At 46.7% G+C, this 26,369-nt stretch overlaps 4 protein-coding genes and 1 non-coding gene across 5 annotated transcripts; 3 read left to right on the top strand and 2 right to left on the bottom strand.

Annotated features, from left to right (window-relative positions):
* Positions 1-2: 2 nt before the first annotated feature.
* On the bottom strand, positions 3-2,528 carry si:dkey-9i23.8 (beta-1 adrenergic receptor). The gene is made up of 6 exons (XM_036516659.1): positions 2,415-2,528; positions 1,634-1,823; positions 1,146-1,284; positions 649-813; positions 401-473; positions 3-245 (listed from the first exon to the last, which is right to left on the bottom strand). The coding sequence occupies exons 1-6, from the start codon at positions 2,526-2,528 to the stop codon at positions 36-38; spliced, it is 891 nt and encodes a 296-aa protein (XP_036372552.1). The 3' UTR covers positions 3-35.
* Positions 2,529-3,723: 1,195 nt separating this feature from the next.
* Positions 3,724-9,728, top strand: ndufs8a (NADH:ubiquinone oxidoreductase core subunit S8a). Its single transcript, XM_036517380.1, has 7 exons — positions 3,724-3,775; positions 5,904-5,961; positions 6,713-6,778; positions 7,272-7,361; positions 7,670-7,842; positions 8,593-8,721; positions 9,035-9,728. The coding sequence occupies exons 2-7, from the start codon at positions 5,919-5,921 to the stop codon at positions 9,164-9,166; spliced, it is 633 nt and encodes a 210-aa protein (XP_036373273.1). The 5' UTR covers positions 3,724-3,775; positions 5,904-5,918; the 3' UTR covers positions 9,167-9,728.
* Positions 9,729-10,807: 1,079 nt separating this feature from the next.
* LOC118770018 lies at positions 10,808-11,021 on the top strand. The gene has a single exon (XR_005004533.1). It is a non-coding gene; the product is annotated as a small nucleolar RNA U3 (small nucleolar RNA).
* Positions 11,022-12,043: 1,022 nt separating this feature from the next.
* On the top strand, positions 12,044-17,408 carry LOC118769947 (GTP-binding nuclear protein Ran-like). Its single transcript, XM_036517379.1, has 7 exons — positions 12,044-12,075; positions 12,973-13,033; positions 13,709-13,793; positions 13,921-14,046; positions 14,482-14,669; positions 16,347-16,517; positions 17,028-17,408. The coding sequence occupies exons 2-7, from the start codon at positions 13,001-13,003 to the stop codon at positions 17,070-17,072; spliced, it is 648 nt and encodes a 215-aa protein (XP_036373272.1). The 5' UTR covers positions 12,044-12,075; positions 12,973-13,000; the 3' UTR covers positions 17,073-17,408.
* Positions 17,409-20,475: 3,067 nt separating this feature from the next.
* On the bottom strand, positions 20,476-24,996 carry LOC118769528 (sterile alpha motif domain-containing protein 9-like). Its single transcript, XM_036516658.1, has one exon. The coding sequence runs from the start codon at positions 24,994-24,996 to the stop codon at positions 20,476-20,478; it is 4,521 nt and encodes a 1,506-aa protein (XP_036372551.1).
* Between the last annotated feature and the right edge of the window lie 1,373 nt (positions 24,997-26,369).

Raw genomic sequence — 26,369 nt, 5'->3', positions numbered from 1 at the left:
GCATTGCTCGGTGATCCTTCAGTCTCTCGCAGCCTTCATGGATCCAGCTTCACCACTGCTGTCAGAACCGGCTCAGTGTGCGACTTCTGATTGGTCCACAGCAGGCCTAGCACTGCCACTCGGAAGTCCTGATTGGTGCAGTAAATGAGGGGGTTTAACCCACAGTCCAGGTAAGCCATCATTGACGACAGCGTCCTCAGCCAATCAGGGGCCGGCGACAGGTCCAGCCTCCCCAGCAGAATCAGCTGGAAAGAAGCAGAGAGTAAGATGATCATTGCTAGCAATGGGGCACCGCTGTAAATGTCACCCATACATGCAGATTTTTACTACTGATTACTGAAAGATATTATTGTAAGTGTGCAGTTGGAAGACTGCTTTGGGATCCATGTAATTCTCTCACCTCCGACAGTACGAATGGCATGTAGCAGACCGTGTAGAATACCACCAACAGTGGCGTGACAGAGGAGAGATCACTGAGAGAGGGGGGGGGGAATGAGGGAGAGGGAGGAAGAGAGAGGATGAGGGAGAGAGAGGGTGAGAGAGCATTCATGGGGTAAGTAAATAATGTTATTAATTACATACCCCTCAGTTCCACAAGCAAAGGCACTGTGCAGGACTGTACTGTGCCAAGAGAAGGGTGGCGCATACCTGGAGCAGTCCCACCCCCTGCCAGCAGAGGTCAGGATGGAGCAGAAGACGATCAGCAGGAAGGGGAGGAAGATGCAGATGGAGAAGGCAGAGAGGATGTAGACCAGCATGTCAGAGTAGCTGCTCTCCCAGAAGACCGCACAGAGCATCTCTGCAGGGTCATATCTGACACACAGACAGAGAATCTCAAGCATCCTTTCACTGATATTTACACTTTCAGAACGGTAAAATGCAGAATGTCCCTTCACAGCGCTGCTAAATCCTATCATAACGTGTAATAAAGGAAAACTGTGTCTGTTGCGTTTCTAAGAGCAAATAAACCAAAAGCCACTTGGAATTATGACAGTGGTGTGCGGTCTCCTTCTTATTTTTAGACCGTCTCTGCACTTACTACAACTTTATGGGTGTGGCTATAATACATGTCTGTAATAAAGAAAAATGTGTTTGTTGTAATTCTATATAACCCCCCTCCCCCCCATCATTTCTCCCCCTCCCACCTGATCCAGTCATACACCACAGGTACACTCCCAAACACCAGCCCCGTCACCCAGGAAGTCACGCAAGCTGCTGCCATGACAATGGACAAGCGGCTTCCTGTGGAGGCCACACCCGTGGTTCTCTGGAGACAGAGGATCGCTGAGACATGAAGAGGGGGGGTGGGGGGTGAGGAAGAGGAGGAAGAGCAAGAGGAAGAGTGCCTGTGCTCGTTTTCTCATTGGAAACAGAGCTGTAGCTGTCAGGTTGACTGCTCACTGTACTGTAACATCTCATATTCGGAAGAAATACAATTTTTTTTACCCTATCTATTTGGCAGTTCAGTAACAAGAACATGATTCAATGCTCATTTACACAGCTGCACCACAAACCCCTGCCCTGCTCAGTTTTGTGTCTACGTGAGTATACACTGGTCTCTCTGTCTAATGTCCCTACCTACAGAAATGTAGTCACAGTTTAAATATAACTGACATGGCTGAAACGGACATACCCAGGCTGCCAATGGAAGAAGTGATGAAAGCAAACTTGAGCAGGCTGACAACCTCACACCACGGTGACCTCTGACCCCTGGTGAGAACGGCCAATAGGGAGCCAGAGATGATGAGCACGGAGGAGCCGAGGTCAGACAGTGACAAGCTGAGGAAAGGGAGCCAGCTGCGGCACTGAAACTGACCCCTGCACTGGGGGAGAGACGGACCGATGAAGAGGGAGAGACGGAGGAAGACAGGGAGATAATCACCATCGTTTCTGCAGGTGGGGAATGTGCAATTTCCAATCGTTTCAATCCTTACATACTTGAAATAACCACAGAAATTGTACTTTGAAATGCACGTTGTGCTGTGAGAAACTGTGTCTCTGTACGTTCACAGGTAAAGAGGTGTAACTGCAGCACACATTTATATTTCAGGCAAATGAGGTTTGTCCTCTAAATATCCGCAGTTTCTCTTTTCCATTAATCTCATTTAACAGCCCAGGTTTCTCAGAATGTAGGGCTCCTCCCTCCTACATTAGGATTATTTTAAATCGTGGACAGCCACGATACTGTGTCTGTTGAAAAGGACAGAAGAACCACAAACACACAATACCCATTCAGACCCACTGAACAGCTTCAAATTGTTGCATGGAGGAGTGAGAATCTGAATATAATTCATCCAGAAAAGAAATGAAACGATAGACAGAATCAACACAGGACAGGCATAATGGGAGAGTGACTATCTCAGTCAAAATGATCACAGAGAAATAGACTGGGGTGTGCTGAAAGTGACCCCTACCTTGAATTTTGTCAGTAGAATTATAACATTTCCCACAACCCCCAGCACCATCTCCACACTCAGGACTGCCACAAACAGAGACCTGTTAATCCTGAATCTGGACTCCAGCTCCATGCCTGAGGTGTTGCTTGACAGATTCACTGAGAGAAAGAGATCAAAATGATCACATGTTGGTATAAAACCTGAGCCATCAGCACATTGTTATTCTAGTTAATGATGCATAATGTAGGTACATTTTTTCTGTACAGATCAATCAATAATTTGTAAGCTTTTGTAACAGATAGGAAACACATAGAAGCCCTGTAAATAAATTCATTTTCAAATCTGAGAGAGCCTGAAAGAGAGAACCGCACAGTATGGACATATTAACAGACTCTAACTGCTGCTAATGCGATATCCTATTACAGTATAGCTGCTATGACTGCCACCAAGAATACTACTAAGATATTATTGCTTACTAATATCTTAAACTTATTGCATACTTACTCTGGCATCAGCTGTGATTCAAATCCTTGATAGAGAAAGAAAAAACAAAGGCAGACTCTAACAGAGCATCCACATAACACAGAGGGCAGTGCAGACAGGTATCATCATCGTCATCATCGTCATCATCATCGTTATCCAGTTTAATTGCAGCCCCCTGCTTTGTTTGCACTTGTTGGTAACATCCTTATTTGGCTCCATTCAGTGTCACTGGTTTGGCTAACAAGCTGTGAATAATTTAATTTAATAGAGTCAATGGAGAATGTGCAGTGAAGGATGAGACTGTGTGTGTGTGTATGTGTGTGTGTGTGTCTGTGTCTGTCTGTGGGTGTGTATAATGACAGTCTTGTGTTTTACAAACTATACTCTAGTACTATACTCATACAAATTCTACAGTTTGACAACCTGAGCATTACAGAGAAAATGACTGAATGGATGGAGGCATGGGGGTGAGAGGCGATTGTGATGAGATAACCCTATACCTACAGGGAATTCATCAAAGGATCAAAGGAATAATTCAATTAATTGGTGCCACTAAAGCCCTGTGACATCAGCAGGGCCCTGAGTGATTTTCATTCTGGAGCTTTGGGACATACGGTACATCCAAATTCTTGGTACTTCCGCATTTAGCCTTTCATAAACTGAACACATAGTTCGACCCACAGCTCATGTGTGAAGAAAGAGGAATGGCGATAGAAAGTTTAATTGTAATAAATGATAACTACGTCATGCGACTTTGACGCCTCAATGCCACATTAAAAATGGCGGCTGCTTCATGCCAAACTTGCTTCCGGCTCACCTCCTCTTCCTGCGCTGCCGCCGCCGGTTTCCTGTACAGTCTGCTGTTCTGGTTGAGAAGGCCAAATAGCGACAACTCGGTGAGTTTCAAAGATTTAAAATGTTTATGGTACCTTTGAAATATCGCGTGGGAGTTTTAGGCTGCATTCGCCATATTTAGCATTTATATTGCATGTTTGTTTTTTAATGTTGACCATATCGTATTTGATACAGCAGTACGACAGTCATTGAAAGTCCTTGAAGAGTTATGCTAACTAGCTAGCGCATGTTAACGTTATATAGCCAGTGAACCTGGTAATTGAGTCAGCAACGCTAGCTACATTTACAAATTATTTTAAAGCTTTGTACTTATAACTTTCATTTGTCTTATGGTGTATTTGAGCCTTTCTGTGCTAGAAACTGGGTTTAGCTTATGGTGTAGCTGCATTGGTTAGCCGCATCCTTCCCCAACCTTTTACCCGACTTGACCCTCTCCAACGCTTGCAATATTGCGATCGCAGGAGAAACGATTCGGCCTTCAAAATAGTGTCGGGAACAGTTTTAAACTGTTAACAGTAACTTCCAATCCACTAAACTATTAGACTGATTTAGCCAATAACGTATTGTGTTAGGTAAGCAATGACATCTTTGCATTTTTTATTTTGTGAAATTTAATGTAGGAGAGGTGAATCTTTTTTATCGCCACTGCTCAAAATTTCTAACACCGTTTTGCCAGTAAATCATTGTATGCGAATCAGTGTCATTCACATCGTGTATGATATTGTTATTGCAACAGATGTTGTACTAACAGCGAAATACGCTACTCGTCTGTTGCTGTCAATTGTGATGTCTGTATCAGTTAAAAGCACCAGATTCCTCCACATTGATCATATTTACGGTAGCTTGTTTTTGTACTTCAACCGATGGACAAATCTGGCATTTGCCAAATTGCCAATGGTGCTGCATTTAGTGTGGGAAAAATGACACACTTAAATTACAGTACAAAAAGCACTTAATCCCCGGGACTGGAGACAAGGAGATTTGAGCGCCCGGCACTGGCAGAACAGCCCGTCTGGCACTGAGCCTTGTGTCTGTCGTGTGTCACCTGGATTCGCGATGGCAGGCAGTGCAGCGGCTGGTGACGGCGCAGCCAACGATGCGAAAACCAGTTACAATCGCTTTATAAAAAATAAAACCCTGCTACATTTGTATGATTTTTTTGTATAGTCATTTCATAAATTTTAACCAGTCTTGTTTAATTTGCTAGAATATAGTGCCATGAAAATGCTTTGGCCAGGTGAACTGCTGCAGGTGTTCAGAAACAAACAGATTCAGACTCAATTTTGAGTGTTCCTCTAATAAACTAATGAAGTTACCCCCAAAGCGCATCAAATTCAGTACAATTTTCTGAGAGGTATCTCAAAACAAAGGGATGTTGGGAGGGAACACTGACAAAGAACTGAAACGGCAAAAAAAGAAAGCAAAAATTATTTTAAAAACCATAAGGGAAATTATGGTGATTGAAAAGAAAACATTTGGAAACTGAAGGGTTGATTGGGGTGTTAAGTGGATTAATTGCCGGTTGGCATTAAACGGCAGCTGGCTAATCTGAAATGACCCACAGTGGCAGTGTGTGGATTAGCAGAGCCGCAGGAGCTGTACTGCAGCAGGGTGCTGCTGACGGCTGTGTGTCTGAGAAAGAAGAGGGAACCCTGCTCCCATCGCTCTGTCACGGTCAGGCGCTCTGTCACATGACAGGCTGTTTATTTTGCCTTTGCCCAGTAATTGTTTCACATTCCGGAGCCCCTTACTGCATCCCAAAACAACAGGACGGCGTTTTCTATAAAAGGCCTGTTACGTAAACACAGTGAAGTCACATGAGCTCCGCAGCAGAAGCGTTACTTGCGGAAGGAGGAGGCCTGAAATGGTGGCAGCAGAGAACGGCAGGGTCATGTTTTCGGGCAGTAAGGAGGGGCGTTTCCCTGATGTCGCGGCAGACGGTCTGACAGTCTGTTCACCCTCTGCTTGTCCGTGTGCCCACTGGTGAGCTCAGTCTGTCAGTGGGTGTCAGTTGCTAAGAGCTCTGCTTCCTTTCTGACATACTTTGCTGACCGTACATTGTGGTAAGTGGTCGTGTCACACACAGGAAACACAGGTAACCTTTTAACTGGCTGTTTGGCTGTCTGTAGTGTTACAGTTTTCTCTCTCTCTCTCTCTTTATGACGTCAGCGTGCTCTGAGCGTGATGTCTACAGCGTTGCGTGTGCTCTACTCTGTGTCCAAGCCAGGTGAGTCTGCTACAGCTCAGCCTAAAAGCTTTCTTATCTGATTAATCTACTGGGCAATGTAGCGCAGTGCTAGAGAGCAGGGCTCATGACCAAAAGGTTGCTGGTTTGATTCTCCACCGGGGCAGTACGGGTGTACCCTTGGGCAAGGCACTTAACCCAGAATTGCCTCATTAATATCTGGCTGAATAAATGGACAACTGTAAAAAAATAAAAAAAACTGTAACCTATTTAAATTGCTCTGGATAAATGACAATACCATAACGGGTGGAGAGACTAGGTAGGTCATTGGGACAGAACAGGGTCACAGGTACAGGACTGCTGGTAATACCTCAGTGATAAAGCTGCCAAAACCAGCTCTCTGTGCTTTTATTACCTTACATTATAGGACCTGCACATAGTGCCACAGAGGAAAGGGCACTGCCAGTCCATAGCAGTTTCAGCCATTATAGATTTTAATAATAGCAGAACAGTGTACTGAAGGGAAGCCACTAGCAAGTGACCAGTAGTACTTAACAGTGATTGACAAGACCAGCATTGCCTTCCAGTGTGGTAGTGCCACTCAGGTAGTGCTTAACAGTACATGAGTGGCACTACAGCTCTTGTTAAACGTGGAGAAAGTTATGAATGGAATCCCCTTTTTCACTGCAGTTATCATTGTTGCTGCTGCTGTTCTCATTGATAGGTCTTCTACCTCACCGATGATGTCGCTGATGACATCATTGATGACATCACAGTTATGTTTGTTTTTCAGGCACTTTCTCAGCCAGCTCTGGCCTGGTCCGTCCATTCAGCCTGTCTGTCCAGAGGGAAGGATACAGTAAGTAACACAACACTAGATACCCAGACAGTGGATGAGTAACACTGCTGTGGGTGCACAGCTTCCAGAGGGGTCACAGTGTAGCAGTGTGGCTATGCTACTGCAGGAGAGGACAGAGTGACAGTCTTTTTTTATAGTATGAATAGCTGTCTCGTCCTGTGTATTAACAGCGTCATGCATTTCATGCATTGTATCAGTATTGTGCCATTTTAACCTTGCTGTGTGTGTAGAGTGCTGGGTGACATGTTCCTCTCTGTTTCAGTTAGCTGTATGGGCATGAGATCAGTTATGTGAATATTGCCAAAACTGTATTACACAGCACAGAAGGAAAACAGAGAAACTAAGAACAGGCAGAAAATAACAATACCTCTGAACACTGAAAATGCATACAGGTTAAGTTGTTTTAAATGATTACGTTACCATGAATAATTCTGCCGAGTTGTTTATTTGCTGCATGCTAGGGAGTGGTCACGCGCTCGCTTTCTCTCTGTAGAGTATGTTAACGCACAGGAGCTGCCCACAGACATGAAGTCCATCACAGACCGAGCCGCACAGACCCTCCTGTGGACCGAGCTCTTCAGGGGTGAGACTACACTCTGAATCCACGATAACCTGAATCCTGACCACACTCTGAATCCACAATAACCCCAATCATGACCTCACTCTGAATCCACGATAATCCCAATCCTGACCTCACTCTGAATCCACAATAACCCGAATCCTGACCTCACTCTGAATCCACAATAACCCGAATCCTGACCTCACTCTGAATCCACAATAACCCCAATCCTGACCGCACGCTGAATACACTGAACGTAACATTTACATTGACAATAAAATACTAGGAAAGTTACACTGTGCGGCATGTCGTTAACCCCTCTTTAAACCCAGGACTGGGGATGACCATGAGCTACCTGTTCCGGGAGCCGGCCACCATTAACTACCCCTTTGAGAAGGGGCCGCTGTCGCCCCGTTTCCGAGGGGAACACGCCTTACGCCGATACCCCTCCGGAGAGGAACGTTGTATTGCCTGCAAGCTGTGCGAGGCCATCTGCCCTGCCCAGGTAACTACACCCCTGACCTACACCACACTGCCCTGCACAGGTAACTACACACCTGACCTACACCACACTGCCCTGCCCAGGTAACTACACACCTGACCTACACCACACTGCCCTGCACAGGTAACTACACACCTGAGCTACACCACACTGCCCTGCCCTGGTAAATACACACCTGAGCTACACCACACTGCCCTGCCCAGGTAACTACACACCTGAGCTACACCACACTGCCCTGCCCAGGTAAATACAAACCTGACCTACACTACACTGACCTGCCCAGGTAAATACACACCTGAGCTACACTACACTGCTCTGCCCAGGTAGCTACACACCTGAACTACACTACACTGCCCTGCCCAGGTAGCTACACACCTGAACTACACTACACTGCCCTGCCCAGGTAAATACACACCTGAACTACACTACACTGACCTGCCCAGGTAAATACACACCTGAACTACACTACACTGCCCTGCCCAGGTAAATACACACCTGAACTACACTACACTGACCTGCCCAGGTAGCTACTCACCTGAACTACACTGCCCTGCCCTGCCCAGTTACAGGTACAGTGCCCTGTTCAGGTATTTGGACTAGTACTATATTCCATCCCCCTGGGTATGGACTGTGATGTAGTACACCTGGGAATGCTTCCCACCTGTACAGGGCACTCCCTCCCTGCCCGTGTACTGGGAGTGTCTGTGTGCACTGTACACCTGAAGCAGCGCTGCCCTCTGTGTCGTCCCCCAGGCCATCACCATCGAGGCGGAGCCCCGCGCCGACGGCAGCCGGCGAACCACGCGCTACGACATCGACATGACCAAATGCATCTACTGCGGCTTCTGCCAGGAGGCCTGCCCCGTGGACGCCATCGTTGAGGTAACCACAGGAGTCTGCCTCAGCTCACTGTTCGCACACTTACTCTCCAAACTACATTACCCATGTGCCCCAGTTAAACAGGAAGTGATGGATCATTCATTTGCTTCCTGTGTGTGACTGTACAGAATACTCCTCTGTATTAAAGGGCAAACATCCAGTCATGTTTCTTTCAATTGGCAATAAAGGTGTTTTTTCCATATCTCTCCATTTAGAAATAAAATAGCAGGTGGAGGCAAATGTTAATGTTAATTATATTAATGTTAAAATTAAATCTGTCTCTGTCCCTCTCCCTCCCTCTCTCCCTCGCTGTCAGGGTCCCAACTTCGAGTTCTCCACAGAGACACATGAGGAGCTGCTGTACAACAAGGAGAAGCTGCTCAACAACGGGGACAAATGGGAGGCAGAGATCAGTGCAAACATACAGGCCGATTACCTCTACAGATAGACCAGCCAGCTCACCGACCCGCTCACTGACTGACCGACTGACTGATCCGACTGACCGAGACACACACGGACTCACTGACCTGCTGTGACCAGCCCCAGTCCAGAAGGGTTTCCATCTCTCTGTACATGACTGACAGTTTCAGCCTGGAAGCTCAGTTAAGGCAGTATAACATTTTTTCTGGTCACTGTAGAAGACACCACCTGGTTCCTGCTGGTCTGGGGAAAAAAAGATTGGGCTGCCACACTTCATACACACAGACTGACACATGCAAGCACGGTATTGACTGTCCGGATGCATAGTGGACTGGGACAGGCAGGCATTTCAGACTTTTATACTGGTTGACTGGCTGCAGTTCATGTCTCTCCTTCACCTGAATAAACCAACAGTTTCCAGTAGTTGCTGTCACTCTCTGTTCTCAGTATCAAGCAACCTGTTGCCACATGTAGACCCAGGCGCTGTTCAGCTGTTCGTATACACGCATGTATACACATTGTTCTAAGAACTGTATAAAGATTATGTAGAGCTAAAATTGTGAAGAATAAATTAAAATTCCTGTCATAAGTTTTAAGTTTTGTGTGGTGCTGTTGTTTTGCAATCTTTGCCGTAGCTCCATGTACAAATATATAACAGACTGTACAGGGTGAACCCTTGAGGACAAAGCAGAGAAAAATGGCAACTTGGACAAGACTGTAACTGTTGTACTAACAATGTAGGGCAGAATGCCATAACCACAGGATGCTAGGTTCATTTTTAAAGCATTTTTTTACTTTAGCTAAGCAGATGCCTTTATCCAGAGTAATGTATATAGTTCACCATTTTTACATATTATTGATTTATACAGGTAGATGTTTACCTGGGAATCAATCCCACAATCTCCTCCTTACTACCCTGCCATTATTCCTAATATTCTCAAAGAGGCACTCAACCCAAAAGATTCATGAGCCTCTGGTCAGTGCATCCATAAATAAAGCAATATTCAGAAGGTTGTGAGTTTTTTCTATTTACACAATACCCTTTATAGTATATTATTTTGCTGTCTATGGCAAAAAAAACCCCTCAATTAAGTGTGTGAAATGACCGATGCACATGTTTGATATCGCTCATTGTCAACGGGAAAATGCCTGCTAGCCAATAAAAACGATCTTTACAAAACTATGCAAATAAGTAGCAAAGCATTGTGGGTATTCTTCAATCATAATCGTAAATAGATCGTTTTAAATCACAACCATTTGCCGCCAGTATAAAAACAATGGTACAGTTTGGCAAAATGTTGTTTGCTAGAGGTGTAGGTGTAAAATTATATGGAAGAATGCGAATGTATGTGATGTTTTATACATCGCGGCCGATTTCCCGATGACGCGGAGGTCTGTCGAGCTTTCGCCACAGCAGGTTTTCATAAAAGATTATATCGACACATTTTAACTGATAACTTTGTTCTATTAAGATATTGATATTTGATGTTTATTAATCATGATTTCTATCATTATGTTTATGTTTGCTTAATGTTTGAATGTTACTTTGAACTCCACGACCAGGCGGCAGCGCTCGGTGTGCGCTGGGTCCCCGCCGCGCCGGTGAGGGACACCGTGGGTGAAGCGTGTTGTGACTTTAACGGCTTTGTGTCCTCGCGCTAACATCGTTAAGACTATACTTTCAGGGATCATTTCTATAGTTTAGAACTTGAGAAATGTGTTTCGAAAGTGTTTGGTCTCGCTAATCACGATGACGAGCATCGGCATCTCTTTCTGAGCGCGAAGCGGGTGGAGAAACGTGTTTTTGACATGTGTCCCCACTATTGATGACCGTTCCAGCTCATTTCGGTGGGCTTGGAGGAAAGAGATGCGATCCGAGTGATTATGCTTTACAATGTATAAATATTAGAAAGACAACACAAAACTTCTTTAAATTTTCTGACAAGGTGTGTAAACGGGAAAGTTATAATAGCTGGGTAATCAAATACGACTGAATGAAAAATACTAATATAGACAAAAAATACAGCTACCAATTCAATTAAGACTTTGGTATACGATGCAATATGTGGTAAGCGATGTCATTGATTTCGCGTCTTTAATTTGTGTGTGTTGGCCGGTTACACGTTAGGGTAGTTTGCTATATCCTCAGCTGATTTTATGGTTCACTTGTAATACTGTTACATTTATTGTAATACGCTCCATTTACTGGAAAGATGTAACGTCAGACATTACCCACAGCGACTTAGTCTAAATTTATATAGCTGGTCTTTTACTGACGCAGTTCCGCACCCTGCCCAAGCGTACAGCCGTGTCCCACCTGAGAATGAAACCTCCCTGCTGCCCGCGCAAACACCATCCGGCACGGCTGTAATGTTAATGGTGTTGTGTAGAACTACAAGGCTCTCAGGCTTACAAAACATTTTTTTCCACGCTATTATACAGCTACACGCCACGAACATACGCAGGAAGCATCACCACAGCGCGTAGTAATATAAAATGCTGTTGCGTCAAAATAAAGCAAGGGGTGGCGCAGTGCGGCCCGACCACCGCTAGATGGCGCATGTTGGCGGCCCGCGCACCTGTCTGTTTTAAAGAGTTGGCGGGACTCATTTTTCTCACCGTACAAAGGCGTGTAAAGCCACCGACGCTCGTACTACCAGATGCAAAGCAAGTCTACAGTTTCTTCTCCTTCGCCGGAGTCGCTGTAAATTAACACACACACACACACACACACACACACACACACACACACACACACACACACACACACACACACACACACACACACACACACACACACACAACCAATCAGAACTTGTTATTTGTCCAAAGCGTGACGCAAATAATCACATGATGTGGGCGGAAGTCGTCACGGGCGATCCCTGAAGTCGCGGCGGCTGGCGCCATTTGCTCTTTTCCCATTCGTCTCAACGCCGGGTGAGTGCGGAACAATATTTTCTCAAATAATTTCCAATAATTTCTCTAATTAGCCGAATGATATTCAATATCAATGACCGATCTCAATAGTGCATTGTGTGTTCAATGAAAAATTCTGGCCTTGTTCAGAAAATATATGAACAAATAAAAGTTATGTATTGTTTTAATATTTGCTAGGTGGCTAGCTGGGCGCGCTGAGCCCTCTTGTTTTTCAATAGCGGGGCTAGCGTGATTTGCAGTATCTTTGCATTATTGTTTAATATTGCATGATTTAAATTGATAAAGTGCAGTGCCACTATTAAAACAAACGTGTTCTGGGTGGCTTTCTATCTAGCTGTACTTAATACCTGTAGCGCGGATAGCTAGCCTGTGTTTTTCTCCCTAGTTAGCCACCCAGCTAGCTGTACCACGCCGAGAGGGAAAGTGGCTGATCAGTTTTTACGGGAACGTGTCGGCGCTGTAAACTCTCCTCTTAGCTGGATGGGTATTTGGGTGATTAGATTGTTTGCTGTGCTTTCATTTCGAAGCAGATGGTGTATATAACCTAGATCAGCTTTGTCAGCTGGCTTAGCTAAGTATCGGTGGGAGAGTCCAGGCGTGAGGTTTAGATCATGCCGTTTCCTCTTGCTGGCTACACGAGGTTCCCGGCCAGGTTTAGCACATTGTCTCTGGCTCCAGTGCTAAGTTTGAAGTTGCAGTACACTAGGGCAGAGTTGACCGGATATCCAAGTAAAACATATTAGTTTGCTGGCTGATTTTCAGTCGGATAGCACTTTCTTAAACTTTTACCTTGAGACGCGAGGCGGGCAGCGAGCGACACTATTGTTCCTGCCCGGGGGTTCTTTGTCTGCCCTGTAGCTAACGTTACCTTTCTCTCCCCCTCCCGCCCGCCATCAGTATCCTCATAAGATTCAGAGACTCCGCTATGGCAGAAGGCGAACCGCAAGTCCAGTTTAAGGTGAGCTTTTTTTTTTTTCACAAATACCCCTTTTGTAATCATGGTAATAACCATAATCCACCATCCCCTGCATGTTGCACCGTGCTGAATTTTAAAAAGCCAGCGGCCGTGCGGTTTGCGCAGCGAGCAGCAGACCCGGGACCGAACTGTTACTGGTCTGATTCCTGGAAGGCCCACTGGTGTGGTGCTTATTTCTACCGCTCTCATCAACTACAGACATTTGAAGTAATATCAGAATGTTTGAAGTGATTAAAGCGAGTTTTTTAAAAATGTAAATTGTAGCAGTATGCAGGGATTTATACTAGCAAAAAAATCCATAACAAGTCAAGTTTAAGAGTAACTTGTGTATCTCGTGTTTGTATGTATATATGTATATGTATGTGTGTGTGTGTGTTACACACATCTAAATGTTTGTGTAGATGAGTGTAGATTTAGTAGCCATTTAAAATGGAAAACCAGTGAATCAGTGAAGGGACAAAAAAGGAAAAATCCTTACTCATGCTCAGCGAGTTGTTGGTGAATGAGTGAGTCTTGCATGTAGTAATGTCATCTTATCATGACTCATCTGTGTCATTTTTCATAATGTGGAATACAGCTGTGTGTGTTGCACGTGTGTGTTTGGGGTTCTGTCAGCAGTAGCAGAATAACGGTCTGGTTTCGTTTGTCTTCTCCCAGCTGGTGTTGGTGGGCGATGGAGGCACAGGGAAGACCACCTTTGTGAAGAGACACTTGACAGGGGAGTTTGAGAAGAAATATGTGGGTGAGTTCCTCATTCTGCTGTGCTCTCCTCTCCTCCCTCTCCCCATCTCCCTCCTTCCCTGCCTCCTCTCTTCCCCTCTCCCCTCAGCTGAGCAGCCGCGGGACTAACCTGCCTCTCTCTCCCGCAGCCACGCTGGGTGTGGAGGTGCACCCCCTGGTCTTCCACACCAACAGAGGGGCCATCAAGTTCAACGTGTGGGACACAGCCGGGCAGGAGAAGTTCGGGGGGCTCCGAGACGGATATTACATTCAGGGTACGAGATGCATCCACTGTGCGGCCCGCCAGCGAGGCGGTGGCTGGGCCTGAGCCTCGGTCTGTGCTGTGTGTGTCCTGCTGTCCCCGCCCTGGGCAGGGAAACACCCCAGAACCTGCAGCCACTTTGCCTCGGCACTGAGTCAGGGTGACAGCGGATGCTTTAGGTGGAGCAGAGACCAGAAGCATCTCTGGTACTCCGTACTCCAGGGTTGCTTTCAGTAGCAGTAATGTTAGTCTGTGTGTGTCTGTGCTTTGTGTTTGTACTGTGTGTGCGCGTATGCTATGTGTTTGTGTGTATGCACATGCTTTGTGTGTGTCTGCATTGTGCGTTTGTGCTGTGTTTGTGCTGTGTGTGTGTGCGTCTGCGCTATGTGTTCGGTGTGCTGTGTGTGTGCGTGCACTGTTTTGACCTTTGACCTTTCTCCCTCTCCAGCTCAGTGTGCTGTCATCATGTTTGACGTGACCTCGAGGGTCACCTACAAGAACGTGCCCAACTGGCATCGTGACCTGGTGCGCGTGTGCGAGAACATTCCCATCGTCCTCTGCGGCAACAAGGTGGACATCAAGGACCGCAAGGTCAAGGCCAAGAGCATCGTCTTCCACCGCAAGAAGAACCTGCAGGTGCCTACACTGCCCGGCTGGGCTCTTCACCTGACCTTTAACCCCTGCTCTGCCGTAGCTTCCCTAACTGGTCTTATGACCTTTAACCCGAACCCGACATCCCTAACTCACCAGCCCTCCCATCTGACCTTTAATGTACATCTGTCACACAGGCAAAATATTTGCATTGCGTCTCAGGTGGGGGTGCCCGTCTGAGGAACTAGTCTGCTAGCTAACTGGATGAAACTTAAGTCTGACATTGCCCAGCTAAAGTTCACTACCATGGTAGACTGTCTTATCTAACCAGGCTTAAACAGTCCTGTTGGCTGATATTTGTAGCAAAATATACTGTATTTTCTGGCTAGCTAGCAAGCCAAACAAAGTTGGTTTAGATGTCATAAAACTAATTTAGCTGGCTTTACTTTGTCCAGTACTTACTACAAGTTGAATTAGCTTGTGTAGCTGGCTGAATTTGACTCACTAAATACTGTGTCTGATCTGGGCAGCAGTTTTTCTGCTATTGGTAGATCCATTTTCAGGGTCTGAAATTAAGCTCGCAAACAAGGGTAGATTTTTCTCAGTGGCAGGTTAAAGTTTCAGGGTCATTATCCACTCTGGCAGGAGCTTTTTGCGTAAATAAAAATGATCACCGCCAACGGTGTTGGTCAACCCTTGGAAAACGCAAGATGAAAATATATGCCCCTTTCAGCCCAGTTCCTAATGGTGTTTTGCTGTGAGTCAATGTCCAATCTCTCTTTGCACAGTCATGTGACAGTGTAAATTCGTCTGCCGTGGGGAGGATCTAAGTAACTCGCCGGTTTGGGTCTGAGAGGTAGCTGCGCTGGTGATGGGTCAGTGTTCAGCGCAGTGCAGCGTGCTCAGGGGAGACGGGCGTGTCAGGCGTCCAGCTTCCCACATTCCTCTGTGACTCTCCGAGGCGTGTTAGAGCCCAGGTGTTGAATGCAGGGGCTCCCGCCCGCCGTTGTGGGCAGTTAGGGTCGCGGAGGCGGCCTGAACAGGAAGACCTGTTTGACCCCCGGCTGCTGTTCTCGTCTCGTGTGGGGCAGTGTCCGGGGGCGGGAGCAAAGGCACCTGCCCATCCCCCTCAAAGGACCCTCGTCTCCATCTCATTCAGTTCAGACTGGCGTTTACATATGCTCATGTTTTTCATACTAGGTTTTTATAAAAGAGTTATTTGAGGTTTCACCTGAAATGAATCCTGACATGTTGACTCTGATTCTTGGAGCAGAAATGATTCCCTGTCTTTGACCTGTAAATCTGGTCAGATGGTGTGTCTGGAGTGATGCGTGCTCTTTAATGCACAGTTGGTGTCCTTACCTGTGTGCTTCCTGTCCCCTTTTCCCGTAACTCCCCACTTCCTCTCCGTCACCTGGGCCTGCTGGCCGGCGTCGGGGTGATTTATCCCTCTCACCTGTCTCTCCTGGAGACACACCTGTGTGTGCGTGTGTGTGTGTGCGCGTGTGTGTGTGTGCGCGTGTGTGTGTGTGCGCGTGTGTGTGTGTGCGCATGTTCAGCCGCAGCACGCTGGTGTGTCAGATGTAACGGTCTGATCTAGAGCAGTGTGGTGATCCTGGGTCGCTGTGGGAGTGCAGCCGTTCAGACGGCCTTTTTATAGGTTTTTGAAACAGGGCTGGCAGTAAAACTGTGTGGTCTCTCCCTCCCCCCTGTGCTGTTTAGTATTACGACATCTCCGCCAAGAGCAACTACAACTTTGAGAAGCCCTTCCTGTGGTTGGCACGGAAACTGATCGGAGACCCCAACCTGGAGTTTGTGGCCATGCCCGCCCTCGCCCCCCCAGAGGTCGCCATGGACCCCTCCCTCGCCGCGCAGTACGAGCACGACCTCAAAGTGAGTGCTGCCACATTCTCACACACACACACACACACACACACACACACACACACACACACACACACACACACAGACAGGGATTCTCTCCTGATCGCTGGCTTATTGGGGAATGCAGCCCATCCCCCTGCTGAGCAGTGCTGAGGGGAGACTGCCATACATCATTGGGCAAAATACACTGGCTGTTACGTTCCGTTATATTTATTGAGCGACTTCCGGCACAAGAGAACAGAAGTGCCTCTGTTCAGGCTAAATGAGCAACAGTGTCAGACCAGGCTAACGACACTCCCAGACCAGCGAGTGTGAGCACAACACCATTAAGGCACAACCACAAGTTGAGTTGTGCTAATCTGAGACTAGACGGCCTAGAAAACTGAGGGAAGTCAAGTACATACACTACCATATATCAGAGATGGAGCTTATGTCTTACACTAATAATGATGGGCATTTTAAACCTGTGTACAATTTGTCAGGTAATGGTACAAACATTATTCCCTTTTTCCCCTGCAGGTGGCGTCAGAAACAGCGCTCCCAGATGAAGACGATGACCTCTAACCTGTGACCCCCCCCCCCCACCTTCCTGACCTCCCCTACGGTGGGAGGAGTCAACAGATCGACTGTGTCCTTGGTTAACCTTTAACCTTTTGCTGTAAAATCCCATTGCAATTTTTTTTAAGAGTTTTTTTTTGTTTGTTTCAAGCTGAAAATATGTCCAGTAGTGTGTACATTTCAGTGTAGACACACTCGACACGTTCCAGATACAACGCTCTGTTCAGACGCGTACACCTCGCAGAACCACATCAGGATGGCAAGCGCAGTATTACACAGTACTGACAGACAAACATGGAAGCACTTTGAGAAAACCTTTGAATAAAACGTGTCTGAATTGAATATGTCTTGTCCTTTTCGTTTAGGGAATTGGTTGACGTCTACCTTTAAATGTTTAAATCAGTGTTCTTACTTGCTGGAATGTTTGCCAGCTAAAATGTACTGGCTTACCTGTAGCAGCATTCGGCAGTGAATTTTCTATGTCTGTTATCACCGTCGGTGTCTGGGTACTTTAGTATGTGTGTTGATTGGAAAAGGACGATAATCTAGACTGCATGTGTTGGTTACCCAGATCCATAAACTGTTAGATGTTTCATTCCACTCGGCAGCCATTTTAGCCCAGGGAGGGTAATACAGCGTGCTGATTTGGTATAATGGGAGCACTGGCAAGACCCATCCAAGAGAAAGAAGGAAGCACACAGCACTCGGCAAGGAGACAAAACGCTCTAGAGAGGCCGACTCGTGGTGGCCACACCCTTTGTGGTGTCAGGACAGGAATTTGCGCACAGTGGCAACAACACACTAATATTGGTCTGAAAGTGACATGCGTTTTATGCAAATGATGAATCTCAGGATCCCCTTTTACACTGCAGCAGACCTGGCAATTTACCGGGATGGACCCCGTTCCACAGCCGGGTAACCTGGGAGGAACCAGGAAGTCCCCTCCTAGCCAAGGTCAATGGGATCTGTGTGAAAGTGGCTCCTCCTGATGCAGCGGGAGTAGATCTGAGAGTAGAGTTCTCCATCGACATGTGTAGGAAGAGTCACAAGAAGACAAGCTGGAATGAGCAGTCTGTGAGGAGCAGTGCCTCATAGGTCGTGGGAATGTTAGAAAGACATTCCTTAAAAACCTCCAGGAAACATCCTGCAAAATTTTTAAATACAGGGGTCACAAATATAGGTTCTTTGATTTCACTGGAACAGTGAAAAGGGTTTTGAAATGCGTGCTGGAGTACACATGTGCTGCATCTGTCATCCGTTTTTTTTGCGCATGTCCTGATCCTAGTTGTGAAACGCACTCTATTTGGTATGCAGCAGCAGTAGGCATGTGAGAGCTAAAGGATGACCAGTCAGAGAGCTCAGTGATTCATCATGGCTGGCTGGGGGGGGGGGGGGGGGCAGGGGGGGGGCAGGGGGGTGCAGTTCCAGCCTAACTGGAAAGGATGGGAAACTCACCTGTGTCCTCAAATGGCAGCAGAATTAGGTGATGTGCCTTACCTCTGGACTCCCACCTCTCTCCAGGTCACTGCTGTCCAGCTCAGCCCTGGCTGCATCACCCTGCCGGGTGAACACCTGCAGGGCGGGTACAGCACATTACAGCGTGTCCTGCAGATTCTGCTCGTTACCCCGTTCGGTGTTTCTGTGAGTCAGGCTCTCCCGATGACGTTGCGTCAGCGTTACAGACAGGTTGGCATCAGTGGAGAGACCGCACTCGGCTCAGCAACGCCGTTCCCACGTCAGACCCGGCAGACGCATCGGCCTTGAGCGGCTCAGCAAAGTGTGGGGTGTAACTCTGTTCTGTGTGCACCACTGTGTCATCCTCTTGGACTGTAAAGATCCTTGGAGTGACACTTGGTAGTGACCTGACATACAAGGAACACACAACAACAGTCTGTAGCGAGTGCAGACTCTACCTTTACAACATCAGAAGAATTCGCCACAAAAGCCATGGTACTCTCCCAGCTAGACTGTTGCAACTAAGTAGTATATCGCATATATGTAGTATCCATTTCAAAAATCATTTAATTTCTGAGAATTAAATGAGTTTTCATTTTCAGAACTGTGTCTGAAAACAGGAAATACTTATTAGTTTATATGCATATTCTGTCGATGTTACTTTTAAAAAAGGAAGTTGAATAAAAAAAATCTCCATAAATGGGCAAAAAATAAAGGGGACCAATGAGAGAGAGGAGGAAGATACCCCTTTTTGAGATAAAAGGAGGGGAGGACTTCACACCTTCTGGTAAGGCAGAATCACTGAGAGAATGCTCTGGTTGCTTCCTTGTTGAAATTTTATTTAATCCAAAAGTGTTATCATTTTCGGTGCACTTTCCTTACTTGCCTAATCTCATAGACACGCTCCCTTCACGTGAGCTCTGAGATGAACTTATACCTTCATGTGATTGAGCACTAGTGGGGCGTTTTTTTTTTCTAGAACCGGATTCTCTGTGCTGTGGCCCATATTTTAAGATCTTTAGATTTACCTTGCATATACAGGTAGCATAAAAGCAAGATTCCAAAGCAAATGTTCAGTTTGGCTGCCATGGAACTTGGTAGTTTTGCGCCAAGGCGAAATACCTGAAAAAGGCGTTTGCCTTAATGAAAATGCGTTTCACTGAAACTGATATGTTCAGTAAGCAGGAGTTGTCAGTATTTGAATGCTGATATCCAGTGTTAATTGCCACATCAAATTTGGCAAAAACATGCTGTTTTTTGACCCCTGTAATGCATTTGCGATCACTGATGTGATGTGAATCAGAGGAATGAGTGCCTGCCATTTCTACAATCTACCAGCAGATGGCAGTACTTGTCGACTTTATGATAAAGCAATCAGGCAGCGTAAGGGAAGGAGCCGATAAATGTAGAACTGACATACAGATACTCTTTGAAGTGTACAAAGAATATACAAATACAGACATTCACACAAAAAATATACATCAACCTACGTACAATAATAAAGAAAGAGAAAATGTTAATTTTATGATAGTAGAGTCAAAAGTGAAATACTTTAATCAAATAAAAGACAAACTGTCAGGTTAATGGAACTGCAATTCTAAATTATTTTTAGAATTAAATTATTTTTAGCTCATTTTATAGTAGTAATAAGTCAGTGCTTGAAATGGTTTGCATTCAATTAAAGCAACGTTTTGTTGCAATGCAGAAAGGGCATTCTGTGCCACAACAGTCAATATCAGCACCAATTTGTGATTAGTAAGGAGAAAATATCCATATCTTTTCCTATGTACAAAACAATATATAATAGAAAATATTTATATTTATGTAGTAGAAAATGGAAAAAAATGAGTAAATTGACTGAAATGCCGGAGGGTTCCCTCGTGTGAATGGTGATGGTTACAATACAGATGCCTGTCATCTCTGTCTGCTTGTGGATGTTCCAGCCATTAATACACTAGTTCAGATAATTTTGCCTGGCACTAGGAGGGCTGCGATACAGTCCGTGCAGCTCTGGTATCTGCTTCCAGTGTCTCACAGAAAAGGCCCGCGGCCCAGCCAGAGTAAAGCCGAAACGGAAGGTCACTCTGGAGTTCACATCCGGCTGGACTCTGCCCACGGGAGGGACTGCTGTTCCTCTGTCAGTGTCACAGAGAATCCCACTCTCCTTCACCACACCACAGAAGAAGAAGTGGGGGTCTTCCTCTGTGGTGCAGCCAGGACGGTCCTCCCAAAGCTGGTCTGCCTCCGCTCTGCTCAGAATGCCGCTGAGGCTGGCCTGCTTCCCTAAGAAGAAATGAGCCACCAGACTGGCTGAAGGGCTCATGCACCTGAACTGCTCCGAGAAGCACGTGGTCAGTGAGGCCAAAGCGCTCTGCACTGGCCTTTCCCCAGAGACGTCCTCTTCGTCCCAACAAAGGAGGCTTGACAAAAAGTGCAGCGCGATCTTCTCCTCGCTGGCCAGTGCCGTTTGTGTACTTTTCTGAATGGCTTTCTTCAAATCTGACTTCAGTTTGTCTTCCTTCTGCACTGGGTATATGCGCGTTGAGCGTGGACTTAGGTAGCGGAGAACAATACTAGCCAGGATGAGATGCAACTCCTCTCTCAAACTCATCTCCCCATGGGGCTTATGCAAGATGAACTGGTAGCTCTGCACTATAGCCTCTATAGCTGCGTATCCTTGCTTATCAGTCAGGTACCTGAGAATCCCACTACAGGTGTCCGCCTTCATCCTCTCCAAGTCCTTCCTCTTCTCCTCCACCTGCAGATGTTCGCTCTGTGCATCGACTCCAGGGCTAAGTCTGCAGAACACGTCACTGTAAGTTCTGAAGCACAAGTCCAAGTCAGTTACCATCAGGGAGACCTTTGCTGAACACGGTAAGGTGAAGTTTGAGAGGTAACACTCTAAAAAATCAATTTGCTTCTTCATTGCCATTTTCAGATTGTGCAGGTGTTCGTTGTGCTCTTGGAGTGTGGTAATGTAGCCGGAATGCTGTCCGTTGTTAGCCAGCAGATCATCTACTGTGACGTCTCCAGAGAGGTATCGTACCAGGGTTTTTACTCCATTGTTTTGTGCAAACAGAGGACTCTTCCGCAGTAATTTGAGTATGATGTCATAGACACTGATCTCTCCCAGGAAGCAGGAGGCAGGGAAGCGGGCGCTGCGATGAGGGTTACTTTTAGGGCTGTTTGTCTCCTTTGTCAACAGGTGCTGGGCTTCACTGAATTCAGAGAGCGAAAAACAAGCCAGCTTCAGAAGTTCTCTGAAATCATCTACGGCAACAGCCGGTGCGGTGATGGTGTCGACTTTAGCTGTTAGTTCACGTCTATAGACTTCAGCCAAAGTGTCAGCAATGAGAAAGCTTTTCCTGTCCTTATTTTTTGCTTTTTTGGCCCATTTCAATGCTTCGGTGACATCGTCCCTGTCAATGTAGAACAGCGCGTGGAGATGTAAAATCAAGGCGTTGTTCTCAAACCTCCTGCAGGCCTCAGTCAACACGTCCTTCACAGCTTCTGGCGTTTCATTCACGATGGCTTGCATGAGCGGCGAGAAGCTGCTGTCTCTTTCGTCCTCACCAGACCGCCTTGTGCAAAGCATCCCCACGATGTCCTCCTCCAGCCTCTTTTTCCCTTGGGTGCAGTCGTGGAAGGCATCCTCCTGCAGCAACAGAAGAACGATGTCCCTCTTTGTCACGCTGTGGGTGCGCGTGAGCTCCTCCAGGCATTTCTGAGACACGCTGCGGTGAATTGGGCGCACGGCTTGGTATTTCTCCCCTTCCTCGACTGCACAGCGAGTCACGAGTTTGGAAAACTGACCAAACTCCTCTTCTACTCTCAGGTACCCATGCCGTGGTTGACCTTCCAGTCCCAGGAACCTCTCACAGAAGGATACTGAGAGACTGCCGCATTGTGCGTACACATGGAGAAGGACGAGCACTCCAAAGAGCTTTGCTTCCTTTTGCTCCACAAAGTTGAAATGCTGCAGGTTGCTCTTGACCACACGCGTTATGTACTCTGGATCAAAATTGTTTTTCATGATCATAAAGCTGTAGAATGTTTCCACCTCCTTTTGGTCCATCTCAATCTCTTTGAGCCTTTGTTCGAACAGCTTCTTCTCATTAGCAGACAGCTTATTTCCCAGGAAGACAGTGTCACTGTTGCCAGTGCCTTTTGGCTGTGTCTGAGACTTGGCACAGCTAAGAATTACCACCAAAGTGTCTCCAGTGGTCAGATCTTCAAGCTTGATTTCTTCTCTGATTGCTTCCTGCAAGAGCTCTTTATTTTTGTCCTCAAAACCATCAATCATGAGTAAGACAGGAAGAAATACTGATGTCGACCTTTCCTTGATGCCGTATTTAAGCAAAGAAATGACCTGCCGTGCGACCTCATGGTGACCCACAGCGTTGTCTTTCAGAATAGCACATCGCAACTCCTTTCTGAGGGACCACAACACATGCATCGCCAGGGTCGTGCCTCCACAGCCTGGGTGGTGGAAGAGGTCAAAGGTCACACAGGCTCCACTCTCTGGCTCTGACGTTCTCAGACGGACCATCCTTTTGATGTACTCATGCTTGTCCCTTTTGACCACAGACTCCTCTGACAGGTGGAAGTTCCACCAGGTGGGCGTGGCACCTCTGTAGAAGCTTCTCTGCACATCGTCTCTGCTCTCCTGCTGCCCCTCGCACTGATTCACGCACAGCACGCTCAGGGCGTGCATGCCCTCCTCATCCCTCCTCCAGAGAACGATGGTGGCGGCGTTGTGGCACGGCAGAAACCGCTCCGAGCTGCGGGTCAGGCTCAGGACCGTCCCATTCACTTCAGCCAGATTCAGCTTGTAAATGCACCTGTCTGTGATCTGCTCGCCAAACTTCGCATCCACGAGGTCCTTCCACGAGTTGCAGGTGGACTCGCTGTTGCAGATGAACAGCATGGACTCCACTCCTCCCAGCTCCTGGTAGAAGGAGCTGAACGCCTCCAAGAGGGGGTCCATTTGGTGGTCCACTCTGGACAGCAGCAGAAACAGCACCTGGAACCTGCCTCTGGGCATGACGTCTGTGCGGCACAGGAAGGAGACAGTGCGGCGCACCGAGGCACCCTTCTCTTTGCGCCAGGCTGTGGGAAAGGAAGGCCTCACGGCATCTGTCACGGAGCCATTGCAGAAAACCCAGCTGATGATCTTGGACAGTTCCAGCTTACGCACCGTTTCGTGCGGCAGGTCAGTGCGGGTGTAGTCCTCGGGAAAGTGTGCACGCGCTTTCCTCTGCTCCCGGAAAAAACTGTAAAGCCCTTCGGATTTAGACTCAGGATCGAAGTCCAGGACAGCAAACAGGTCTAAGTGTGTCAGGAAGTGCAGAGATTCCAGCTGCACAGGGTGGGACTTGTTAGTCACCAGTATGTACCATTCAAAGTTCGATTTGTCCAGGGAACCACTGCCATTAGTGATGGCCTCCGTCAGCTGTGAGCCCTGCATGCTGTTCTGAACACCTCTGCTGTGTTCCTGCTCTGCCTTTTTTCTCAGTTCTGAAATTTCTTTAATAGTCTTTCTGCTGTACGTACTGTGTTTCGGGATGTTTTTGTCTTTGTTCTCCGCCATCAGATCGAATATGCTCGACCCCTGACGGATGTAGAGATGCCTCCTATCGCTGCTGTGCTTCTTTGTCTTCTTGTTTGTCAAAGTTTCAGAAGTGTAGTAAAGGTCCTCTCGGCATAAGGCGTGTCTGGGCTCGATGTCCACCTCGATTACAAACGTGTTCTCCTCGTCACAGTTAGGATTTAAGACCTCTACAAACCGGGGGACTTTGATGCACTTCATCACGGTCTCCTTGTGCTCAGCTGCAAAATATTTCCCAAAAGCCTCCCACGCTCGGACGTAGTCCTCCTCCTGGCTTTTCGTAGCAGAGCCCTTGTCAGATTTTGCCTCCCTCCCGATCCCCACCCCTGCTATCTTGCCATGCGGGTTGTCGAGCACTCCGAAGTGAATGGTCCCATTGGAGCGGGTGTTGAGGCACGCCGCCGCGAAGCGCACTGCCTCCTCCGTGAATTTCGTCAGCTTCTCCCTGTGCGTCCCTCCCTGAAGCGCTTTGAATTCGTGGCAGGGCTCTATCAGGTTCAGCGGGCCTGTTTCCGGCACCTGCAGCCGGCGGTGCAGCACGTACCTGCAGCTGTCGTGGAAGCAGTTGAAGGGGTACGGGAGACACCTCTCCGCCCTCTCCCTCGCGACCCCGGCGCTCGCCTCGCTGTTTTTCACTGCGTCTGCGCTGAATTCGCTCAGGCGTCTGATGATGAGTTTGGCTGGCCCTGGCTTGACTCCTAGTTTCAGCAGGCTGTCCTCATCCAGCAGGGGCAGCATGTCTCCGCGGAACTCCGCTTCGTACAGGATCTGCGCGGTGGCCTCGCCCAGGTCCAGCTCTCCCAGCAACCACTCCCTCACATGCTCTCTCGTCCAGGTGTCCCTGTCTGCAGGTAGCTCACACTCCATCCCGGATTGTTACCTATGGAAAAATGTTTAGTGCAGTTAATCTGTATCTGAATAAAAAGCAGAATGAGTTTCATGACATCTTGCTTCTCCTGCCTAATTGAAAGTTTATATATAAACATTAATGTGCCAACATTATCCTTACCACAGTGCATCATTAGTGGATACTGTATTCAACATTTCACTTTTAGGTAACTAAAGCATTTTGTACTTATAAATCTGCAAACAACAAATACGTTGTTGCATAAGGTGGCTTTTTATCTGTAATGTGAACATGTTTGTAGGCCCTGGGAAATTCTTCTGTGGTCCTGCAAGAAGCTGTCAAGTCCCTTAATATGTTTAGTGTGATACATTTTATCTCAATGGGGTCACATCAAGGAAAATCAATTAAACCACAGTGAATGAATAAACAAATATGTCATATAGCAAACATTTGCTTTATGTAGAGAGACTGTTATGCAGTAGGCTACCAGTGGCACTGTAATATAAGTATTAAAAATAAATTTCTTGATCGCAGGAGCACAAAATGCCCTGACAGTAATTTTTGTTATAGCCTACCTTACTGACTTTATTCGTTACTAACGTTAAGAATTTGAAGCGCCGTAAAGATTAGCTGAAACTAACCCAGCTAGTCAAGGGTAGGCTACAGTGTATGCTTGCAGTAACTGAAAGAGAAATACAAAAAGTACCATTAGCGTACATTTTTGTATTATGCTGAACCATGCTACTGAACCAGAGAACAGAAACGCGAGGAACTAGTGCGGAATATGGATAAAGGTCAGATAGGTCAGATAACAGCGTAGGTCGCTAGTCTAGCAATCGATCCACAACCTCGGAAAACTACCGTGGCTTTCTGGTTTTGTGACATGATTCATCATCTGGCAAAAAAGGTAAACACTTAAACCGTTTAATACTACTGAGGTTAAATATATTTCATGGACAGGATGTGGCTAATACCGTTAGCTGCTTATCGTCGTTCTGTCCCTGTTGCCATGGAGCTGGGACGCTGAGTGAAGCAGGTATCTGTGTTCTCACTCCTCGCGCAATTTGCACCCAGTAGACTACCTGCTAATTAAAAATAAACAGTCAGGACTACCTGTTTTAATAGTAAAGCATTTTATCAAGAAGAAACCAACAACTGCAAAAAAGACACCTATTTCTAAGCTAAGTAGCTATCCAGCTTGATTTCCTATTTTAAACGAGATCTAGTTAATTAGCGTCTCGCTGAAATGCATATATTTCATATATAGGCTACAAACTATAAGTTAACTATATGTTAACTTATGGAGATCATTTTACTTATTAAACATCCTTCGCAAGATAACGAAGGATGTAAAAAAAAGTAAAAGGTTTTTTTTCGAGTAAAAAAAACCTAG

Source organism: Megalops cyprinoides, chromosome 22 (assembly GCF_013368585.1).
Source record: "Megalops cyprinoides isolate fMegCyp1 chromosome 22, fMegCyp1.pri, whole genome shotgun sequence".
In the NCBI taxonomy this organism is placed as follows: domain Eukaryota; kingdom Metazoa; phylum Chordata; class Actinopteri; order Elopiformes; family Megalopidae; genus Megalops; species Megalops cyprinoides.
The sequence above is the reverse complement of the archived record's forward strand: the minus strand, read 5'-3'. Positions and strand labels throughout refer to the sequence as shown.